This window comes from Anabrus simplex, chromosome 1 (genome assembly GCF_040414725.1).
Source record: "Anabrus simplex isolate iqAnaSimp1 chromosome 1, ASM4041472v1, whole genome shotgun sequence".
NCBI lineage: Eukaryota > Metazoa > Arthropoda > Insecta > Orthoptera > Tettigoniidae > Anabrus > Anabrus simplex.
Genome location: NC_090265.1, coordinates 361,500,960 through 361,525,415, shown reverse-complemented (window position 1 = coordinate 361,525,415; position 24,456 = coordinate 361,500,960). Strand labels below are relative to the sequence as shown.

General features: G+C 36.5%; 1 protein-coding gene across 1 annotated transcript in view; it reads left to right on the top strand.

Moving 5' to 3' along the window:
- LOC136867016 (myelin regulatory factor) overlaps positions 1 to 24,456 on the top strand; it is a 166,302-nt gene that overhangs the window by 57,001 nt on the left and 84,845 nt on the right. Inside the window, exons 4-9 of the mRNA XM_068226684.1 lie at positions 3,479 to 3,670; positions 6,611 to 6,690; positions 11,278 to 11,550; positions 18,061 to 18,264; positions 22,323 to 22,494; positions 22,576 to 22,669. Of these exons, the coding sequence (XP_068082785.1) occupies positions 3,479 to 3,670; positions 6,611 to 6,690; positions 11,278 to 11,550; positions 18,061 to 18,264; positions 22,323 to 22,494; positions 22,576 to 22,669 (1,015 nt within the window). The remainder of the gene's footprint in view (positions 1 to 3,478; positions 3,671 to 6,610; positions 6,691 to 11,277; positions 11,551 to 18,060; positions 18,265 to 22,322; positions 22,495 to 22,575; positions 22,670 to 24,456) is intronic.

Below are 24,456 nucleotides of genomic sequence, written 5' to 3'. Positions count from 1 at the left end.
GTGGGGAGCGAAGGGGGTGAGATATAAAATTAATCGAAAAACTACATATAAAAATATTATCTTCTTCTTCTACTATATATAAAAATTGATGTATGTGTGTGCGTGGGTGTGTGGGTGTGTAAATGACAAATCTCCTCTTAAACCACTGGAGCAATTTCACCAAACTTGGTACACTTATCAATTAGTATCAGGAGACAAACCGCATGAGGGTAAGACACCCCTAGCACCCTTATGGTCAGGGTGCGAAGGGGGTGGTATAAAAATAATCTAGAATATTATCGAATCCATAGTTTTCGTGGTAGCTGAAATAATTAGTGACACTCCGAATTTTTTTAAATTCATGTTCAGCCCCCTTTGGGGTGTGGGTGAGGGGGAGTGAGATATAAAAGTAATCGAAAACAGTGTCGAATCTACAGTTTTCTGGGTCACTGAGATGAATGGTGACAATCCAGATTTTATATCTCTTAGTGGTGGAGGGCGGAAGGGGGACAGTCTCATTGACAGTTGAAATCCTGTACATCGTATCTATAGTGCGACGGCTAAATACATATAGTTATCACTTATTAATTTTTGACAGGATCAAATACTTCCCAGTCGATTCGTGCTTCCATAAGGACGAAGTTTTACTCGAAAATTAAATAATCTAAAACTTGAAATCAAACACATCTAAATAGTTTTAAAACTACATAATAGATCATAACATATCAATCTGCAAGTAAAAAAGGAATTCTATAAAAATTCACATCACACATAACTAACTGGTAATGCAAATCTTAAAGGTAAATATTCAGAAACTATCCGGGCAACGCCGGGTACTACAGCTAGTATAGTGTAATATTGCAGAAATAATGATGACACAGAAATGCATGACATTACGCTGGATAGATATACTGATTTTGAAGGGCAGGAAGAGCCTCAAGCTGAAAGTGGCTGTTCAAGCGGTACAAGATTTCCATCTTCAGAGCAACAGGAACCGATAAGTCAAAGTGAATAGGCCTACTATCTAACTTCACCCAAAATGTCGAGGCCCGATGTATTAGGGGATAGTGATTATATCATAGTGGAGAACATTTAAGAAGACTATTACGACCGTGGATTTATCTTCTACAGCAAACCAATGAGACGCTACAGCCTACGTGCATTACAAGTAAATAAGTTAATTTTAAATTGTGTGACTAGCAAACTATAAGGAGGAGCTCACTTCAAAGGAAACAGACTTTCACAGTTACAAACTACTTTCAAAGGGTACGAAATTTCATCATTTGATAGATCAAGGACGTATTGTAATCTGCAAATGTGGACTTTAGAAGCGTCCGAAATGGTTGGCCTGGACAATTTAAAAGCTTCGGTTACTTTATCGACGAAAGGCTGAATGTGGCATTTCATCCAGGCATATTACTAAATTCGTCACGCGTATGAACAGTGACGAAAGTCAATTCCATTGTGGCGTGGGGTATGGCTTTTAGTGCCGGGAGTGTCCGAGGACATGTTATTCCATTGTGATGTGTCTTTATTCTCAAAACTTTCTCATAGAAGAGAGTTGCAGTCTGTACATAGCTCTACTCACAGTTATACAATTGATGTGGATTTATCAATGAGTGGCAGCTTAGCTAACAAATTGTATACCGGTATCTATTTTGGAGAGACACAAGACATTTTCGGCACAAATATTTCGAAGAAACTTGAAGCAACATGTGATTCCCTGTCAGGTGATATAGATCGTACCCTCTTAGATGCAAGTTTTTCAAACAGAGATGTCATACTTAAAATATTACCTTGACGTGTAGTCTACTTCTTTCGGCAATATAAGTTTTATATAGTAAGACTACCTACACTATATAAAACCACAGGGAAAGTTACATGATCGGCATGTCATCATTAGAGTTCACTCTGTGATTTCTAATCCATTTTCTGCACCAAAGTACATGCCTATATTGCAGTATGCTTGACAAAAAGGCAGGTTATGACTTTGACATATCCATATCATCATTTAGAAATATAATTAGTGGGCTTTTGATATTGGACTGCTTGAATACGAAAGTGATGTTGAATGTAAAAATATGGCTTTATAGAGATGTGCATATTTTTCTCTTTCACGTTGCATTAACCACTTCATTAAAATCCGACACCTGTACTTTGAAGACTAATAAGAGCATTATAAGGTCAGTAGAACAAATCAGTCACCACTAATCTGCAATCAGGGCTGTCGCCCAGGTGGCAGATTCCCTGTCAGTTATTCGCCTAGTCTTTCCTTAAATGATTAAAAGTCGTTGGAAATTTATCAAACATTTCCTGGATAAATTATTCCAATCCCTAATTTCTCTTCCTATAAACGATTGCTCTTGAATTCCAACTTATCTTCATTTTATGATCTTTAAAAACTCCAACGCAAACTATCGACAGTCAGTAACAGTTATTAATATCCGTACAAGGGTGGGTGTCCAATGTTGTCATTTTTATTATTACGGTATTGCACGTTTTAAATCATATTCTATTAATTCTCCAAAGGCTATCGTCCTAGCTTGAATGGTCAGAGACCCGATTCTACAATGGCATTTGTCTACAATGTACAGTACTTGGATCTCAAAAGGCTATCATTACAGTTGTACGACTTTTGCCTTCTTTTGCGGCGTTTCTCAAGCTTTAGCTGGAACTTTGATGAACGGCCGTCGCCTATAAAAGGAACTGTCCCGGGATCTGCGTTAGTGAGGGAAATGGAATACCATGAAAAATCATTCATATTCAGAAAGAAAAACGTTGAAAATCAGCCTATACTCCTTTCGAAAACAGTGCAGTTAAGGATAGAGAAGAGTAATCATGTAAGTTTCAAGCATAAAGGAAGTCAACCTTTGAAGGTTCAAAAGGAAAGATTTGGAATTTCCACATGACATTCGAGGTGTGCAGAAAGATATGAAGCGAATATCTTAGGCAGTACCTAGCATTTACCATAGTTACTACAAGAATTGCCTGCATGGAGGACATGCTGCAAAGTGTCCCAAAGGTGATGAACATACCAAGAAATAATAATGTGATGAATAGTGGCTATCGTATAATTCAGAAACATGAGAAATATTTTAGGACATCTACCATTGCATATACATCAAATATGTTCGATCAGTTGTCCAGTTTTAGTTTTGTCATGTTTTCAAGTAGATGAAATTCTCATTATTCATCACTTCACATCTATTTTTCCTTATGTTCCATTGTGCTGCTCCTTGTTTACTTTCTCATTGTCGTTATTCTTAGATAATGTGATCTCTTAAATTATATAACTTATTGCATTATTTGGACAAGATGGGTGGTTTCAGAGAACTATAATATAATCAGGTACCTGATACATTTTTCGATATTGCCCACATAGCTGGGAACCCTCTCCGGCATTAAATTTAAGTGATATCCAGGGCAATTTTAGCCCTAACAATATCCAATTTGCCGGTATAACCTGTACCACTAGCGGACTGTAATGGTACTGTTCCAGTTACTTTGCCGAAACGCTGACGCACAACGAGGTACCTCGGCCACCAGCATCCGGTCCACCGCCTACTATGGTGAACATCGCAGTGGAGACACCAGGTGCTGCCAGTTCTCCAGGAAGTAAGGGAATGCGTGTCCCAATTCTGCCTGGTGTACTATCCAACAGCTCTGATGGTCCCCAAGCCTACGTGCATCCGTAAGTATAGCACATCCGAATGAATCTGAAGGCAGTCACTTACCTAGAAAATACAGAGCGCAGTATGTGGACATAATGATGGTAAATTACCTGATATGAATTCACAGAATAAGAACCACTTCCTGTCTTATGCTTCTTCTTTAATAGTTAAAAATGTAGTTGAACACATTATCAATAAAAGGGAAACTAAAAGCGTTATCCTTATACATTAGAGTTCTTTATGGGGGCTTCATTCATTCCATCCCTGACCCGGTCAATGACTGGAAAACAGGTTGTAGGTTTTCATTTGGGAACAAATTGAGGATGCAGTCAAGCAAAATCCTCATGTTCACTTGTTCAAAACTTGTAAAGATACGTGGTAAACTACTGTTGTATTAATTCACATGCTTCCTTGATTGGTGAATATTCATCCCTAACTGTTGTCTAGAACTTCCACAAGTTTCTAATTGGCTAAATTAGACAATGACAAGACAGATTCTCATTGTTCAAAGCTTGATTTAACCTTTGCAAATTCTTTCATTACCTCTTAACTTCGTTGTTTAAATATTACTCATTTAAGTAAATTAATTCTTCATTTTTATAAATTGGTTGTAAATATATTTATGAGTAAGACTACTAACTTCTCATTCTTCATCTTCATCTTCATCATCTTCATCATCATCATCATCATACACCACTGATCTGCATTTTAGGCTGTCACCCAGGTGGTACATTCCCTATCATTTGTTTACCTAGTCTTTCCATAAATGATTTCAGAAAACATGGAAATATATCAAACACACTGCTGAAAAATTATTCCAGTCCCTAATTCCTCTTTCTATTTAAAAAAAAAAACTTGCCCCCAATTTGTCCTGTCAAATTCCAACTATATCTTCATATTATCATCTTTCCTACTTTTAAAAACTCCATTCGAGGTTATTTGTTTACTAACGTCATTCCATGCTATCTCTCCAGTGACAGCTCTGAGCATCCCACTTGGTCGAGCAGCTTGTCTCCTTACTCCCAGGTCTTTCCAGCCCAAAGTTTACAATATTTTTGTAATATTACTCTTCTGTTGGAAATTACCAAGAACAAATCATGCTGCTTTCCTTTAAATCTCTTCCAGTTCTTGAATCCAGTAATCCTGGTGAGGGTCTGATGCAATGGAACCACATTGTAATTACCAGTGACTTACGTGTCCTCTCCTTTACTCTCTCTTACTACAACCTCTAAATACCCACATAATCATATGAAGAGACCTGTAACCTTTCTTTACAACCTCTCTGTGTATAAAAGAAAATAAATGTATGTATGTACGTATGATTTTGAGAAATGGCTGAAAGGAATGGATGTGACTTTGGTACACCTTTTTAATTTTTTAAAATTTATTTTACAATTTGCTTTACATCACACCGACACAGTTAGGTCTTATGGTGACATTCGGTGCATCTATCATGAGTGTTGTTGACACATAATAGTACCAAACCAAACCCTTCAACACTATAGCTCTGCTGAACCTTGGCCTACCAAGCAACCGCTGCTCAGCCTGAAGACCTGCAGATTATAAGGTGACACATGGCCAGAGCAATGAATCTTCTTGGCCATTGTTCTTTGCTTTCTAAACTGGGCCCACTATCTCGCTGTCAGATAGCTCCTCAATTTCTTACACAGGCTGAGTGGACCTCAAACCAGCCTTCAGATCTAGGTAAAAAGAACCTGACCTGACCAGGAATTGAACCCTAGGCCTCCAGGTAAGGTGCAGATTTGCTACACATAGACTGTGGGGCTGGCACTGACACAATCTGAAATCTTAAAAATAAAAATTAACATTCAGTTGGCATGTTAGCCCATCAATACTATTGATTACATATTAATTATGCATGCATGCTCTGCCCTGTTTTAAAACTTCTTGAGTTCAATGGATTCTTAGGATTAACATTATAAATATTATTCACTGTTAACACAACATATGTATTGATATAGTTTGGTCTCATATACAAAACACTGTGTAATAAAAATTTATTCAGATTGAGTCTTTTACTTTTTAACATCAGGAAACCGAAGGACAATTAAATGCTTTCACATCCTTTAGTATCCTAGTCTAAAACTGCATAAATAAGTCCAAAGCTAAAGTGTGAGTTAAATATTTGTAGTATTTATAAACTTTTAAATATCAACACTGAAATGTTCACAAATGGATGTAATATGCAGTGCCATAAACTGTTTAAAGACAAGGACGATCTCTACATCTTTTTTACATTGCATTCTTCAAATAGATTGATAATATGTGGTTCATATGAACTTCATAATCATGAAATGCTATATCAAAGTCAGTAGCATAGCCGGGATTGGCCGATAGAGGGGGTTATAGTTACAAAATGATACTAGAACACAATGAAGGTTCTTGTGCGTGTGTAGTGCGCACATGCATGACTTGTCATATAAGGACACTGATACAAGTCAATTATGTTGATATATTCAGATTGCAGCACACTACAAAATCTTATAGTAAAATACAGAATAAAAACAATACGGTCCAGTTCAACAGTTTTACAATGAATGGTATGTTCAGTTTACAATCTAAAACTCAACTTTCAAGGTTTCTTAGGAAATAAATTCAACAGATCTGTTGGTTCTACAATTATGTCTCTGAATGTTTATTTGTTTTATTGTTTGTTGTCAGTTTCTGTTTATTTTCTTGTTTAAAAATTCCACATGGTGGTGGGGGGGGGGGGTCTAATCCCCAAGTACCCTTCCCCTCCCCTGGCTACATCCCTGATCAAATTTTATTCATAGTCATATAGGCCCTAAATGAGATTTTACTTATTGGTACATTTTCATTCCACATAATACCAATTGCTGATGGAAGTGAATAAATTGTGTGCATTGTGTTCTGAAAGCTCTGAGTTGTAACATAATTGTTATATTGAGTATTAAGTATGTAATGTCTCCTGTTTCTAGACACAACCTCCCAGAAAGTCCTCCTGACTCTGGTTCTGAGCCACCTTATTCTCCTCCTGACCCTGGAGTACATTCTCCACGTAAGTATGTTCTTTGCTGAGGATTATCTTGTGAGAATATTATTATAATTCATTTCAAGTAATGCTGCTTGTCTTACTGATAGATTGTACTCACTGGGGCATTTTTTTCCAGCCGGAATGGTCTGGAACACATTCTGGTACACTTCAGGACTTTAATACTTCCTGAACACAATCTTTTATTTCAAAACTAGGAGTACTTCCATTTTAAATTCTGTGTTATGATTGTTGACAATGCAGATCAAGGGTCATCTTTGATTCATCTAATTTAGTGCTGTCTTTGTTGATGAAACTGAACCTCTGAAGATTGAAGTATTCAGTTAGAATCAGCCGGGCTGAGTGGCTCAGACAGTTAAGGCGCTGGCCTTCTAACCCCAACTTGGCAGGTTCGATCCTGGCTCAGTCCGGTGGTATTTGAAGGTGCTCAAATACGACAGCCTCGTGTCGGTAGATTTACTGGCATGTAAAAGAACTCCTGCGGGACTCAATTCCGGCACCTCGGCGTCTCCGAAGACCTTAAAAAGTAGTTAGTGGGACGTAAAACAAATAACATTATTATTATTATTATTAGTTAGAATCAGTAGTTAATTGGGAGCAATGGTGGTTACTGGGAACTGAACTTTTGTGTGAATAAGCTGATATTGCACTCCTCTTCTTTTCATCGCTGTGGTGAACGAGATTCAGAGAAAAGTTCACCAAACCATTGGAGGTAAGAAAATGAAAGTTATATTGTTCGCGGATGATATATGCTTGTGGGGAGACTCTAAAGAAGATCTTCAAGGACAAATAAACTCCTGGACAGAATCTGCTAAAGAATATGGACTCATCTACAGCCAAGAGAAAAGTGAGGTTATGGTCATGAAGAGATACGGGCAACCAATGGGACACATTGAAATGGAGGGGAAACAGCTACAGATGAACCATCAATTCAAATCTCTTGGAAGTGTTATCTCTGATACTGGTTCTATAGATAAGGAAACTTCCCACAGAATTCAGGCAGGTAGCAACTTTTACAAAATAGTTAAAGACATAATATGGAAGAAGAAAATACCAACAAAATGTAAGAGAGTCATATATGAAACTTATTACGTACCAATCCTGACCTATGGTTGCGAAACATGGACCATGAGAAACAAAGATGTTAGTAGAATCCAGGCAGCAGAAATGAAATTTATCCGTAGCATGATCGGCAAAACACGGAGGGACAGATTCCGTAATGAGGAAATCTGCAAGCAGGCTCAAGTTGTAAGACTGCAGGACAAAATAACAGTGCAGCGACTGAGATGGTATGGACATATGTGACGCATGGGTGATAACAGATTACCAAAAAAATGTACGATCTAAAACTTGAAGACAAAAGACCAAGAGGGCGACCAAGACTCAGGTTCAAGGACATGGTGAAGATTGACATTCAACAGAGAGGACATACTTTGGAAAGCATTGAAGAAGGAGAGAAGTTCAGGGACCACAACTGGTGGAGAAGCCTCATTTGCCGACCCATCGCTTAAGATGGAACGACGTGGGATATGTATGTATGTAAGCTGACATTGCAGTTGGTTGGGTCTCCTGCATGTTTTTCAACTCTTATTACCATACATCAATATATTCCTGGTTCCTGAAATGCAGGCATTTAATGAAAGGTACTAAAAACAGGGAACAGATTCATGAAGATGGTAACACCACGAGGCTAATTCAGAAGCTGCTGTGTAAATTGAGGCATTTTAAAACTTTTTTCACCTTTGCATTAATGTTCAATGTTTTATTTCTAATTAAATTAATATCCATTTGTCAGAAGTAGAAAAAATTAGAGCATCCAAGGCTTGGTATATTTTGATTTTCTTATGTTATGAAATAAGATGGAAGAGTTCCAGTAAATTTATATTTAGAAAAAGGTCCCATTTATTTACTAAACAAATTTTCCTTCAAAATACCTTTTTGTAATTGTATGCATGCTAGTCCTTTTTGAGAAAAGTGCATCACAAATTTCCTTTCATTAGGAGGAAGCTACTTGTGAATCAGAATTGGTCTAGGGGAGTGAACTACTCCTACTTTACATAAACAACATGTGCAAACTGAATTCTCTTAAAAGGGAATAATGTATATATTTGAATATATAAATATTTAAATGCACTGTTCAAATATACTGTACATAAAACAGTGAGCAATGAACATGAAATATAATAACAATGACTGGACAAAAATTGCACATAATAAAAGTGATTATGAAGCATAATTAAACATACCTAACTTACAGGGTAGCTTGAGAATCCACAGATGGTGGCCTCCACTTTGTTTTGCCTGTCTGACCTACCTGCAAATATGTAAAAACAGTCGGTCCCTTTTCTTACAAAACATGCTTAGTTGTTAGATCCTAATATTCAGATTGTAAAGACTTTTCTCTGTTCTTCAGATACAATATACTTTTTAAAGAAATTATATACCAGAACATTGAAAAATATTTTGCAAATGCTATTATCAGAGTCACTAAAACTAACCACTTCTTATTACTCTTGATCACTGAGTGGGATGCTTCCTTTCAATAGCTTCATGTTTCATATGAAGCAGTCATTAATGAATTATTATTTATTATTAATTTTTTTATGACAGATGAATTACCTCCATGAAGTGCTTTCAAAAATTCTTTGAGTGGCCATTATCAAGAACCGACTCCAGGAACAGAAACCCATCGTAGCAAAGCCAGACAGTCTATATATAATCCGTATTCTTCCTGACATTCACAGTGATATTGAGAAAATGAAAATGTTTCAACGGCTGAAATTGGTACCAGTTATAGTTTATTATATCTTCTTTACAAGAAAAATACAATGAACCTCTCACGACTGCAACTTTTGTACTTTTTTAAAGAAAAATATGCTGCTATAAGTGAAGTTATTGTCCCACATATGCCATGATGACATAGTTACACAATTATATCTATCAACATGAGTTTGAACTACGTTGCCTTTTGTTACCTTCCACGGACGTAGGCCTACTGAGAAAACAGGAACATTTGTGAGATTTAAACTGGTACCAGATATGGGTTACAAGAACAATACGATGATGATAATACAGTGGTCGTTAACGCATGAAGTCTATGTGGTCGGACACCGTGGTTAGCCAGTTTGTATCCCGTTCGTTTAAAATATTTTCACCATCAGAATATTGGATGGCAGGGTAGGGGAGTTGGTTTTATACAGTTTCTAATTGCTGAATTAGAATCTGGTGATTATTTATCAGGATATTATGTTAATCAATTTTTCATGATATTGTCCCCAGAGAAACATATTTTAGACCACAAAATTTATTTTCTATTTTTTGGAGCTTGTAGTTTGGACTTACTTCACCTGGCTATATGTCCATACATAGAGATCATAATAAGAGGAAATGTCAAAACATTGCCTTTACTGCCTCGGCTAGGCAGCCTCCTAAAGCAAGGCGTGAAGGCCCTCTGATGGGTAGAAAGTACAGAATTTCACTATCTGTAACCTCGGCACTAAGTAGGATAGAGTAGTTAGCTCTGTGTCTGGCTGCCTTTGCCTATAGATTTAACATGGTACTCACTTTTGGTAAGGCTGAGTGAACCTCAGGGCCCTGTATCACTCCAGAAGTGGAAATCTCATTTCTTAAATTTCTCGACTCCCTGATGGGGAATCAAATCCACGTCCTTCTTGGTGAACCAAGCATGCCCTTACCACCTTGGCTGGGCAGCCTCTAAATTATTATAACATAAAGACATTTCAAACTGAAAAAATAAAAGCATTAAAAACTGAAAGCAGACTATTAAAAATACAAATGAATAGACAAAATGGATACAAAACCCTTCAGAATCATAACAGATAGATGCTGTAAATCAGCGTGAATTCCAGCTTGTATAGGAAGGAGCTTTAGCCCTTAAAAGAGGTTCCTATGGCTCCAAAGAAAGGTCCCTTCACTTCCCATGTGTATCCATGGTACTGTATCTTTCACTTACATGAGGAACACATGGATAATAAACAGTTTTCTCCTCCATGTCCACCAGTGATCCCTGCTGTGCATTCTTCTCAAAGTGTATTGCAGGGTTCAACAGAAGACATTTCTTCTGATTACAACAATATCTGCCTACTCAGTTCAACCTTCTTCTGAGATGCAGTGAACTTCTTCATAGACTTTTCATTGCATTTACCAGAGAGCAGTTGCAATGTAAGACCATATCTTATGTTGTCTGGTATTTCTTTGTAACTCTCCCTTTGGACAGTGATTCATCATACTCTTAGGCCACACCGGTTCTTCACATCATGAATAATGGCATTCTTTCTGTGGGAGGACTTTAAAAGTGAGTACAGGTAAATAATTAGGAAATTCTATGTACGATGTAATTGTTTACAAAATAAGATGTAGTATGATACCATTCAGATGTATGGCAGTAGTGTGACAAGCGCTCTTCTCTCCTTTTATTTTCTTCACTATAACAATTGTCATTTCATGATAGCAATAAGAGAAACTTATTTAGCCCATTGTAACAGGTATATTGAAAAGCATGTATACCTTGATACATAAGAACTTGGTTTCTTGAGAGTATAATATATCAATATTTAAACTTTTATATTTCAGATCAGAAGCCTCCTCCTCCCTCAAGCAGCCTACATGCAGAAATGTTACTTCATCATCACCAACATCACGGGCACCACCATCCAGCACTCTACCCTACTGCTCCTCCACATGGCGCAGAGAACCTGCTGGTACAACATCCAGTACTCACACCACTTCTAAATCCACCAAACGTTGCCTCACCTAGTAGTACAAACCCACCCGCACCCCAGACACCTATTAGTCTCAACGTGACTGCTGCTGCAGCGTCTTCTGGCCCTACGCTGCAAACTCTTGGTATGTATCAAAAATTGAGTTCCCGGAAGGAATCCATAATTTAATTTCATCAATTGCAAATGTTAAAAACATTCAAGCACTTGGTATGTAATTTAACTTCATTGACATCAACATCATTACACCAGTTAATAATGATGCTAACATCTGAAAATGAGTTTTTGTCTTGCTTAACATGATTCTCCCCTTTTAAGTATGACTAGACAAGCTTACAAGCCATGTATGTATGCATGTGTAGGTGTGATGGAAAAGAAACAAACAATGCATAAATATACAGCATATTGAAGGCAGGCTGATGTTGGAAAAGGGAACAACAAGAATAAACATGAAACACAAGAGGAAAACAAAAGAAAGCAAACTCCATTTCATTGCACATACCTATCTTCATAGATGGGCTCTCTCACCAGTACCAATTCTTCCAGAACTGTTTCTTCTCACTGTAGTATATCTTCACCCTGTATTCTTTTTCCATTTTATCTCCTATGTTTTATACCCCTTCTTCTTCCACTCTGTAACTAAACTTAAATTGCTGTAAATGGTGACCACAGAATCTGTTCGGATCAATATGTTTTCTGTGTCCAAATTCTGTTTGGATTTTATTCACAGTGTTGTCATAACACCATTCAAGATAATTCTTTTCTTAATGTTGATTTAACTGGAAACCAAAATCCATTGTTCTTCAATTTGCTAAATGGTATATTTGCCAAAACAAAAGCTTTACACAGCTATTCAGAAAATTGTGATTTACTGAACTTGTATTAGTGCACTGCCCAAGAAGCTTCTTTCGCATATTCTTTTTCATTGTGCTTCAAGACCTGTTTTGTGATACCCTCTATTTACATACTGGTTGACAGAGAATCTCTTTTCTGCTGCCACTTTCACATCTCAAATTTGACAGTAGAAAATAATACCATCACTTAAAAGTACAGTGTTGTCATACTGCATACTTTTGTGTGTTTAACACTTGACTGACACATGACCTGTGAAAAACAGAATCACAGATACTGAATGGAATGTGAAGGAACTGTAAGGTCAGGGTGTAAGACCCTCATACAATAAGTGGCAGGTACTTATACCCTCATGCTCCGTAAAGAGGAAGTCTCTTCTTCCACGTGACCACAGTAGTATTGGAAACCTGTAATTGGAAAAGTCAGCGTTCAAAACAAAATAAATAGGGGAGGAAGGTATTAACATTTTTGGAGAACTGTAAAGAGTTTAAATCTGGAAATTGATTTTTGCTAATATATTCAACTGACCGACTGACCGAATTTATTAATTCAGCCGTTAGATGATTTAAACCATTTATTTTAAAGCAAAATAGAAAGTAAAAATATTTATTAACACATGTCAATTTTACATAAATTGCATAAAATTGATTATTTTATTTTTGTACAGTTGACATTGAGAGAATCACCGTTTTTGAAGTTGGACTCCTACAACTTTAAGGGATTGTCTTTGTCCCTGTTTGATGCACATGTCAAAACTGAAATACATTAAAACTGAAATGGTATATCTGAAGGGATGATTTGAATCCGAGGAATGACTACTACTTTAACTGCAGTGTGTCCAATCTTTTTGGTGACTTGAATAATATTCAGTATCAGTTTTTTGAGAGTCGTCTTCCTTTGCAGAGAGAAGGAGGATTCATATTCCTGAGAAGGATAGTCGGTGCCACAATCGTCCGCTCCAAGAAATTTGAGGGTCCTCCAGTTCACTCACAGTTATGTGAAAGCTCTGTCATGTAGTTGACAGCCCCATCTTTATTACATGTCGTATTGATAGACATGTAAATTTGTAGAACACCAAATAAATCTTGCTTGTTGATGTCATTGATAGCTTCATTTCTTGGAGCAAGAATTGCTCTTTGACACAGCCATGCTTCATTGGTGAAATGCTGTCTCTAACTGGTTCAATGAGAAATGAACTCATGTAGAGAAAGATGCAACTGTTTTTTAAATTGTGCTATAATTTGTGAATTTTCTTCTTGCTGTAGTTTCTTAGGTGTTACGTTTTTCATTACTTACGGTTGTAATTTTTGTTGCCTTCTGAGAGTACCTGTGAAACAAATAGAAGATACGCCCATTGGTTGAGGTGTAGGATATGTCTATGGAATCCCTTACTTCTCATAAGAGGACACTGAAAGGGGTAACCCTGGGTTCTAAACTTGAGACCGCGGGACCCCTACCCATGTCTGACATTGCTTCTGCGCACTTCTACCAACTTCATTACTTTCATCGTTGTATCGGGCCTCACTTAGTCAATCCTTGTAGTCTTCTGATCCCAACAATATTTGGCTTGCGAGACCTAGCCAAACTTTTAGTGTTCATAGTTTCCAGAACACAAAATATAGAATACATGTATGATACCCTCAACTCTTGCTGTGATCTGACCCCAACGTTGGTAGGTTTGTCAGACCTAGGGAGTGGATTTGGTCTGGTTTTACGACCGAATGTCTTTCATGACACCAATGCTGTGTAGAAGAATATATGGTTATGCAAGATGAGCCACATTTTGACTTATTTCTTTTCAATTCTTTCTTTCGTTATTTTCTTTTAATATTTTACATTCCTTAAATTTCATTAATATTTCCTACATTTTTCATTTTTCCTTTCTTTTATATCAGCATTTGATGAGTATACATTCCACAATTTTAATATAAAGAATAAAAAAATATTTTAACTTAATTCATACCTTCAAGTGCCTTTTCACTTTAATTTTTTAAAGTCATTAATCTGCATGGATACCTTCAATATTTTTTGCATTGTTTTCTTTACACTACTATATAAAATTTCCTTTCTGCTACAATAATATATTAGTTTCAACTCACATTTTAACTCAGGCAATACTTAACATATATGCTCAATTCTACATCTCATCAAGATTATAAATGATTTTAAGTCTATCTACACTTCGCAGTAATATGAAGAAAATCAAATGACTTCTTCTCCTGTACTACAACATTATGAATATATGCCCAATTCCACATCTTATCAAGATTGTGAATTTCGATTTGTATCTACGCTCTTGAATACTACAAAGAATATAAAAGACTTCCTCTTCTCATATATTCCTACAGCTAAGTGAAGTAATTTCTTACAACAAAAGTGTTTTCATAAAATTCTAAAAACAATTTTTCATAAAGTCAAACTTCTATGTTTTAAGACCATCTTTAAAACCACTATGTTTCAAATACTTTGTTCTACATGCGATATGGCTGAAGATGACCTTGAAATAGGTCGAAACTAGTCTTAATAAATGTTTATTTAATAAACACTATTTAATTTGTACTGAAAAGGTGAAATTAACTCACTTATTATTTTTAATTAGGCTCCAAGTTTTTAACAAGGAATGCAAAAATGATTATCTACAATACAATCATTCAACCAGTACTTCTGTATGGCTCTGAGAAATTGAGTATAGCCAAGAAAGAGCAGCAGTATTTGCAAGTCTTTGAGAATAAAGTTTATAGAAAAATATTTGGCTCATGGTTCAATCCTATCTCTCAAAGCTGGCAGAAAAGATCTAATTATGAGATTTACACCCTCTCTCAACAACACACTATAATGGGTGTGATAGAATCCAACAGACTGCGCTGGCCTGGACATGTACTGAGGATGAAAGATAACAGAGCACCAGTAGATCTATATAAGGGATTGCTTAATGGAAACAAAACCTTCAGGAAGATCCGGAAGCACCTGGAAGGAGGAGGTCAACAAGGTATGCCGGACCTTCCAAATCGATAACTGGGAAGAGTAAGCTCAAGATTGAAAAGGAGGGAAGAGGATTGTGAGATCTTTTTTTTTTTTTTTTTTTTTTTTTTTGCTAGGGGCTTTACGTCACACCGACACAGATAGGTCTTATGGCGACGATGGGATAGGAAAGGCCTAGGAGTTGGAAGGAAGCGGCCGTGGCCTTAATTAAGGTACAGCCCCAGCATTTGCCTGGTGTGAAAATGGGAAACCACGGAAAACCATTTTCAGGGCTGCCGATAGTGGGATTCGAACCTACTATCTCCTGAATGCAAGCTCACAGCCGCGCGCCTCTACACGCACGGCCAACTCGGCCGGTATTGTGAGATCAGATTGGGAACTTCATGTCCCTCGGAAGCCTACGGAGCGATGATGATGATGATGATGATGATGATGATGATGATGATTATTATTATTATTATTATTATTATTATTATTATTATTATTATTCACAGTTTTTAATGTGAAGAGTGTTTTTGCAAATACATCCAGTTAGCCATTTGTCACTTAAAACTTAGACCATTTTAAATTAATCATGATTGCACGCACGGGGAATTTCATATACCCCAGGATGTGAAAGTGTCTGTAAGTACGAGCCGTGAAAGCATCAATGTTAAGAGTATTATACTTGTAAAAGAAGTCTATGTTAATTAAGTTGTTTCTTTTTCAAGTATAATACTGTTACCATATGTGTTTCTATTACAGGTACCGTAGTTTATAAATTTAATACTCAAAATTAGTTTTGGCAGAATGAAGGACCTAACAGTTAAAAACTTAAAGCAACTATATAACAGTTTTACAAGTGGAATTAATAGTTAACAGGATAAAAAAGAGGAAATCAGTAGACATTGCTGAAATCCACATGGGGTTTATACTTCATGGAACAAAATTGAAGGAAAAGAATAGTGGAAGGAGAGAGGAAGTTGGAGAAGTACCATAAATGTCTTAACCCAGCTGATAAGAAGAAATGATGATGCTGATAAAAATAAATGTGTTTAAAAAAAGCAGTATGGCACTGATGGTTTAGTCACTGTAGGGACTAGTAAACTTCAGGTATCTTAAGTTCTTTGTTTGTTATTTTCATGAATTTTCATATGATTTCAGATGGGTCACTATTTGAATGTCTTGAATTTATACCTATTATACAAGAAGCATGTAAACTGTGCTGTCCTACTGATCTTAATTCTCATTTAATGGGAGTCTTAAATGGGATTTTAATAAAATTGAATGGCTCTCTGCAACTTCATAGAACTGTTCCCATTATGACCTTGAGCCAGGTGCAGCTTATTGCAGGCTATAGTCCATTGTTCACATTTTATTGCATAGCATTCAAGACTCGAATTAAACTTGTATACTGTTAATTAAACCATTAGGTTAATGGCCATTTAATTTCATATATATAACTAACTAAGGTCATTAAAATCAAACACTTACTGAAGTGGTAAGTTACAAGAATTTCTGGTCAGTAAACAGGTACTAGCCAATTTTGTGATTCCATATACAAAGAAGTAGTAGCTATACAAGTAGACATTACAATGTTTATAATTCATGATTTTAGTGAAGCTTACTATGTAATGAAACTGTAAGTAAATAGAGACAGAACAGAATTAATGCAGTTGCCTCGCTTTCAAGACAGAGCAAATGAAATGGGAAAGGTTAATGAATCATCAGTAAATTGATGCCAGATGGCAGATAAACCATTATAGTTAGCTCTGATGGTGGACACAATGTTGCTTCAGTGATTCTCATTTATGGGTTCTCTGTTATACATTAGGAAAATGAACTGATCTCTTTTAATATAAGTATCATCACTATTTGTTGTGTAATTACTGTTCATAATGATAACAAAACATGATTACTCATTGACATTGTGCAAAGTGTTTTGGTGGCCTTCAAAATAGTTGGTAAGTTGTCATTTCTACATTAATGTATGTTCCTCAATCTTCACTGGTTGAGTAACTTGAAAATTAGTTGTTTTTAAACTACAATTACAGCTAAAGTTACTTAAAAATTAGTATACAAAGGAATTACCAAAATTTAAATTAATTTTCATCTGACATATTCAGTTTCAGTGTGGGTGCTCGAGACATTTCTGGTGGTATATTGGTATACATACATATACGTATTTCATTACCTGTGTTAAAGCAGAGGCTGTGGTATTGTGTTGCAACTGTAGCTATTTGAGCTTAAAGTCTATACTTAAGTTATCCCAGTAGTATGTTAGTTGATGACTACCCTTTAACCTTGTAAAAATAATTCAAGGCAATGGCTCTTTTAAGGCCTTTATGTTATTGTTTGTGATCTAAATGGGTGAAAATGTTTAATATTCAAATTCTGGGTACCATACCATAAAACAAACAATAATTCAATTTAAAAAACTCTTAACTTTTTTAATCAGAATAACATGTTCCACTTCTTTCTGTAAATTTCCTCATAATCTTCAATATATCTCTCATTTTATTTGAGAGAAGATATAATGTTGATACAAAAATATGAAATTACCAGCGTTTCGCACCAGTGTAGCAGTGGGCTCATCAGTTGGATTGCTACACCTTTCCAAGATGCTGGCAGCTAGTGCGCCATTGAGACACCACTCTTATGTAGGACAGTGTAGTGACGGTGCACTAGGGGAAGCATGTGCCTCCACTTTTATAAATGCTTGTACAAATGTTGATACATTTATAGAAAATATTTCAATTGTCCTCATTAACAACTTTCAAAAACAAACTGACAAATCTGATTCTATGTGTGCTTGTGCTCTCAGGTCTAGTACCAACATTGACTGCTGCACATGTTGGGCTGGCTACAGAGCACCCTTCGAGTGGTATCACTGCCATCTATTCATCTCTTCAAGGAGGTTCAAAGAAGCGCAAGCTATCCCAGGATGGTGCAGTGACACCCAATGCCAGCTCAGTGCCGAGTGGAGCACGGCCGTTGGCTAGTATGGTCCATGTCAAACAAGAGCCAGGTGAGTCACTAAGATGATAAATTTATAAGGAATGTTCAACAGCTTATTTTTACTTGTAATAATGTCTGATAACGATAGATGAGATAGTGAGGTATTCTTGTAACATATCAAAACATTTTTGCCCATGGCCTCTATCTTGTGAATTCTGGTTTAAGACGGAAAAGTGTAAAACATAAAATCCAAGTGACAGAAAACAATGCGCCTGAAATTAATGATATTCCTCAACATTATTGAATGCTTTAGGTGAAGAAACTAAACCATCAACCATCCCATTTAGTAATTTGGATGAAATAGGAGAAGTAGCAGTACCCTCTGATTTTAGGAAGAATGTGGTTATTCCTATTCTTAAGAAAGCTCATTAGGCTTTTTTCGATCGCGAAATTACCAGTGTTTCACCCCAGTGTAGCAGTGGGCTCATCAGTTGGATTGCTACACCTTTCCAAGACACTGGCAGCTAGTGTGCCATTGAGACACCACTGTAAGCATCTTACGTAGGACAATACAGTGACGGTGCACTAGGGGAAGCATGTGCTTCCACTTATATAAATGCTTGTATAAATGTTGATACATAATACATAATTAGCATGAAAACTCAGCTACAGCCAGTGGTGTAACTACAGACTTGCAGACTCATGACAAAATTTTGTAATACCCCCACTCATCACCTACTTTTCAATTGCTCTAACTGACATCTATTATTATTTAAAATATGCAATGATTATTTTTATATCCTGTATCTTTGAAATATAACTCTAATTACAATTTACATGCATATTATTTTGAATTTGCACCCTAATATTTTTAAATTGTGTACATTTAAGTCAAAAATATGGTAAGTTACTGTACAAGTTACATTTTCCTGAGAGATATGTTTGAAAATTAGTAAAGTGTGTTTATTGTAGGTGTGCTAATAATTTTGATGATGATGCTCGTTGTTTAAAAGGGCCTAACATCTAGGTCATTGGCCCAAATCCACATTTTTACTAAGGCACATAGATCATAATATAGACCAGAAGCAGGCACAATTCAGCTCAATAAGCAGCTCTAGCTCAGGCACATAAACGAGCAGTGTATGAGCTCTAACAGTAGGTACAGCCCAGCAACTGCTTGCACTGCTCTAAGTTACAACTAGTGAAGGGGCACATATCTAAACAGATTTAAACTTTTAACAGTTTTGTTGTGTCTATGTCTCATTCTATTCAGTGCATTAGATTATGGTGAGGAAACAAAATGCCGGCCCCATGGTGTAGGGGTAGCGTGCCTGCCTCTTACCTGGAGGTCCCAGGTTCGATTCCCAGCCAGGTCAGGGATTTTTACCTGTATCTGAGGGCCGGTTTGAGGTCCACTCAGCCTACATGATTACAATTGAGGAGCTATCTTACAGTGAGATGGTGGCCCTGGTCATGAAAGCCAAGAATAACGGCCGAGAGGATTCATTGTGATGACCACACGGCACGTCATAATCTGCAGGCCTTCGGGCTGAGCAGTGGTTGCTTGGTAAGCCATGGCCCTTCGGGGCTGTTGTGCCATGGGGTTTGGTTTGGTTTGGAGGAAACAAAATAAGTTATTTTGTATACAAACACAGATTTAAACTTTACCGGGCGAGTTAGCCATGCGGTTAGGGGCTCGCAGCTATGAGCTTGCATCCGGGAGATAGTGGGTTCGAATCCCACTGTCGGCAGCCCTGAACATGGTTTTCCCGTGGTTTCCCATTTTCACACCAGGAAAATGCTGGGACTGTACCTTAATTAAGGCCACAGCCGCTTCCTTCCCATTCCTAGGCCTTTCCTTCACAATGAAGTTCGATATCACTTCACTGAAACCACTGAAATCACACTGTATTTGATATATTATGACATCCAGCATGTGAGAAAACAAATATTTCATGAAGGAGACTTTCAAAATAACTTAACTGCTCATCCTGATAGAGCTCATAGTAGTGGTTGCACTTCACTATGTCAAGTAGTATAAAGAAATTCTAGCTTTCTGCTACTCCGCTTGCCCCTTTTTTTAGGACTTCAAAGTTATTTAATTAATTCTTCAGTTCTTGAATGCACTTTTGTAAAAGCCATGGTGCTCTTGATAAATCCATGATTTTGTACTGAAGTGTGTTTGACACAATAATATTTTGCAATGAAACACTTACATGCAAACAAACTTATAATTTTAAGGATGCTCCTTCAGTGCTTCAGCTTTTCCCATCTGATTTGGAGTTTAATAGTTATAGAGAAACTTTTGAACATCTTAAAATCTTCTTTCATGGCAAAATTTGCATCATATCTTCTGGCACATCTAGTTGGATTAACTTTTTTTTTTTTTTTTTTCCAGAGTTAAATTTGCATCTGCATTTTCCAGAAGGAAACGAACATATCAAGTTCAGAAAAACAATATACATGACAAGTCACTGACAGGGAGAGGCATGCTTATTTATGCGCCTCAGAATCTCGGGAACAATAGGAGGGGTGGACAAAAACATAACCATTCTGAGCAATGTACAGACAAAACTCTTTATTTTATACATATATGAAAGATATGAGTAAGGAACTGGAATCACAGATAAGATTTTATGCAGAAGATGTTATAATGTACAGAGTAATAAATAAGATATAGGATTGTGAGTAACTGCAAAATGATCTCAACAAGGTTGTGAGATGAACAACAGACAACAGGGTGAAAATTCAGGGCATAAGTTTCACCATCTGAGTTTTATTACCTACTGTGTTGATGGGATGAAAGTACCTCATAGGGATGACTGTAAGTACCTAGGTATTAAAATAAGGAAAGATCTTTATTGGGGTTTTCACATCACCCCTCAGCATGTAAACAGTCACAGCATACACGCCACTTGCCAGTGTGTGAGTTGGCCAGTACTGATGACGAGTTAGGACCATAAAATATCCAATATTGGAACCACTGTAACTCGGTAGTTTTGGCACATATACACACATTTTTTTAATTTTTTTTTTTTCAATATTATATACTCCTTCTAGTCTACATCACAAAATACCTCCCTCTGAATAATTGTAGTAGACATACCTTCTTACTGGAATGTATAGGCACCTGACGCGCAAATGCGCAGTTCAGTATCAACCACTTGCTATCACCCACGCTTTCGACATTCACTTCCAACACAGCATATATCACTTATCACCAAACTGTGATTGGAATTAAGATCACTAACACCTCAGTTTTAACTGTTCTAAGCAAAGAAATACTCTCATCAGCGAGCCACACTTGACAGCTTCCCTCCATGATCGGTTGTCACAGCACTAAAATACATGACCTACAATCTGTTTAAAGGAAAGGAAACAGTCAATAGAGAGAGTGGATATATCTACCAAAAGGAACAAGAAGCAATGAACTGTCCCTAAGTAAAAGAAAGTTTGACTTAGTTCACAATTCCTGCAACAGACATTAGCATAAAATCAGAGGCTGCACATTGTATACATGATGTATCATAATTAATAGCGCAAATTGAAACAGCTGTATGTACACGATATTACAAGCAAAGAAGTATTAGTAAACATGAGTCTGCAAACAAGCTGTTTGCTAGATAATTTAGAATTTGTGGTTACCAGCCACCACTGACTTGATTATATGTAAATGTTATCCCAGTTAGGAAAAGATACCAATTCAACATGAAGAAACGTTATTAGACACTTTGCATTCAAAATCGTGATGACTACACCGGTTATTAATGTACTATCATATCACATAACTTCTCATGCATACTTGAACTTGTGACCTGAAAACTTTAATTAAATATATATGTTACCTAGACAGTTGCTTAGCCTAAATTGCATTTTTCTAAACTAATGTCTTCTTGGTATTGAAATTTCATTTCCTGCCAGTGCTTTGTTTCAGCAGCTCTCAATTTTATTTTATTTTGACTGGAAAAAAATAATATTATTTGCTGTGTATCTTTCACAAATAGTTGTACTTTCATTTTATGGAACTGAGACATGGCAGTCATCACACATTTGTCATTTTATTTTTAACATCACCTCTGATATTTCTTCAAACATCAGATTAATTAACCCAGTATTTCTCTTTTAAAGAGTTATCACCAGACTCCAACTCGAACCAAACTGGAGTTCTGGATGACGATTATGGTTTCGACATTCCCAGTGAGTCAAACATGTACCTGGATTCGAGTTACCAGTGTATCAGGTTTCAACCATTCCAGCAGACTTCGTGGCACGTACTATGTGACCAGAATCTCAAAGAGTTGTAAGTATATTTCCTGAAGGATGATTTTCATATGGTTTGTGCTGACTGTCACATTTAACTATCAATACTCGTTTTTTCTAGACCTGTACCTCATTATCGAGTTGATGCTGATAAAGGATTTAACTTCTCCAATGCTGATGATGCATTTGTATGTCAAAAGAAAAATCATTTCCAGGTAAGAGATTTACTTTTCTGCTATTGCATTTGTAGTCAAGATATAATTTTACTCATGAATAAAGTGTGTATGCTGGCCTAATATTTCCAAGATAGTGGGTTCAACCCCAACCAAGTTCAATAGCACTTAAGAGCACTTTAAGTGCAGCATCATTGTTCTGTTTCATACAGTTGATAAATTTCAAGATCTGCTGTATTGAGCATATATAAGCTTTTCATCTATGGTAATCTTCTTGGCTTTTACAATATACAATTTATTAGCAATAAAGTTATGTATTATTTGATTTGCCTACTGTTACGGTATAGATAAGAGATATAAAGCTATGAGAGAGAATGGGAACATACTCGAGGATAAACACAGTAAGAGACTACTGTGATATTTTGAACCTTAACTAGAGAACAGTATTAAATTAGGTTAAATAGGATTCCGTATGTGTTACTATTGGGCTCTGGCTATATACTGGTAATGTGTTTTTATTAGATCAAACTTTTGTTACTAGTCATACCCATCATCTAAAACTGAATGTGAGTAGCACCATCACCAATACATAAATGCAAGTCGTGAGAGAAATGTTACAAGGAACATTTTTGTATTTGCACAACCACTTCCTGAACATCTTCTGTATAGCAAACATTTCAGATAGAGAATGTCCAACAAATCTAACAATCTACCCAGGCAGCCCACAATGAAACTCCAATCAACCATTGACAAAAAAGGAAATCAGTATAGCCGTGAACAGAATGGTAGTCAATACAGCTCTGAAGCCTGGCCATGTAATTGTGAGAGCAATAAAGGATGAAGCAGCTTATGACGTTATTGCAAGTTTCAATTTGAGAATTCTTACTACCAGGTAAATTTTTCCCTGTCGGAAGATAGCAAGGCCTATCTTGTTACATAAAGATGGAGATCCGAATGAAATTAACAATTGGAGGCGAATAACAACATGTTCTGTCATCTGTAGGATCGTTCAGAGAATGTTAGATATTCATCTTAGAGAATACGTAACATTTAATCCTCACCAGTGGGGCTTTACAGCCACTCCCGGTATGCATATTGATACTGCTATCTTCGCATGAATCCTGAATGATGCTAAATTTGAGAGCAAAGATGTTTGCATCATTTCTGTCAATATACAAAAAATGTTCAATAACATCGCTCATAATCACTTGACTATAAATCTTCAAACCCTTCTCAACTTGTCAATGCAATCATATCCCTTTAGGAGGGAAATTTAACCGCAATTGAAACCCATGCAGGGAAGATAAAACCAATTAGCATAAGAAAAGGTGTAATACAAGGATAACCTCTTTCCCCAGCCCTCTATAACTCCACAATAGACCACATACTTGACGAGTTAATAATAATAATAATAATAATAATAATAATAATAATAATAATAATAATAATAATAATAATAATAATAATCATAGGAAACCATCAGCACTTACCATATATACACCTTAGCTCCAAGAAAGAAAAATCAAACAGTGATGGGTTTTACTGATGACATTATCATAAGAAAAAACAAAGAATCCACTATGGAATTGTTGAAAATGGCCATTGGAAGATTTACAGAAATTGGGCTTACCGTAAATCCACGTAAGTTCATTGCAATAGACAGTAACCTCTGTTGGCGATGACACAGGGAGATGAAAATCCTTACACACATCTCAGGTCATGCCCACATAAAGAAGTTCTGCGGAATGCTAGACACCATAACATTCAGTCAACAATAACCAAAGCACTGAGAGAGAAAGGCTTTGAAGTCTACGAAAAACTGCATGGCT